The 217-nt window shown below is 71.0% G+C and overlaps 1 protein-coding gene across 1 annotated transcript in view; it reads left to right on the top strand.

Annotated features, from left to right (window-relative positions):
• FMNL3 (formin like 3) overlaps positions 1-217 on the top strand; it is a 16,428-nt gene that overhangs the window by 3,631 nt on the left and 12,580 nt on the right. The window contains exon 9 of the mRNA XM_014947451.1: positions 36-215. Coding sequence (XP_014802937.1) covers positions 36-215 — 180 coding nt within the window. The remainder of the gene's footprint in view (positions 1-35; positions 216-217) is intronic.

Below are 217 nucleotides of genomic sequence, written 5' to 3'. Positions count from 1 at the left end.
CCCCCCCCCCCCATCCTGATGCTCGCTGTCCCTAGGAGACCTACGAGCACACGAGCCATCAGGTCCACACGCTGCGGCGAATGATCAAGGAGAAGGATGAGGCTTTCCGGCAGCGCTACGGCTCCGAGCCGCCCCCTGTGCCAGGCAGCGAGCCCCCTCCCCAGCCCGAGCCCCCGGAGGAGGCCCTGCGGCTCCCGGTCCTGCCCCCCATGGAGGC

Source organism: Calidris pugnax, unplaced genomic scaffold (genome assembly GCF_001431845.1).
Source record: "Calidris pugnax isolate Ruff unplaced genomic scaffold, ASM143184v1 scaffold155, whole genome shotgun sequence".
NCBI classification, from domain to species: domain Eukaryota; kingdom Metazoa; phylum Chordata; class Aves; order Charadriiformes; family Scolopacidae; genus Calidris; species Calidris pugnax.
This window is presented reverse-complemented; position numbering and strand designations above follow the sequence as displayed.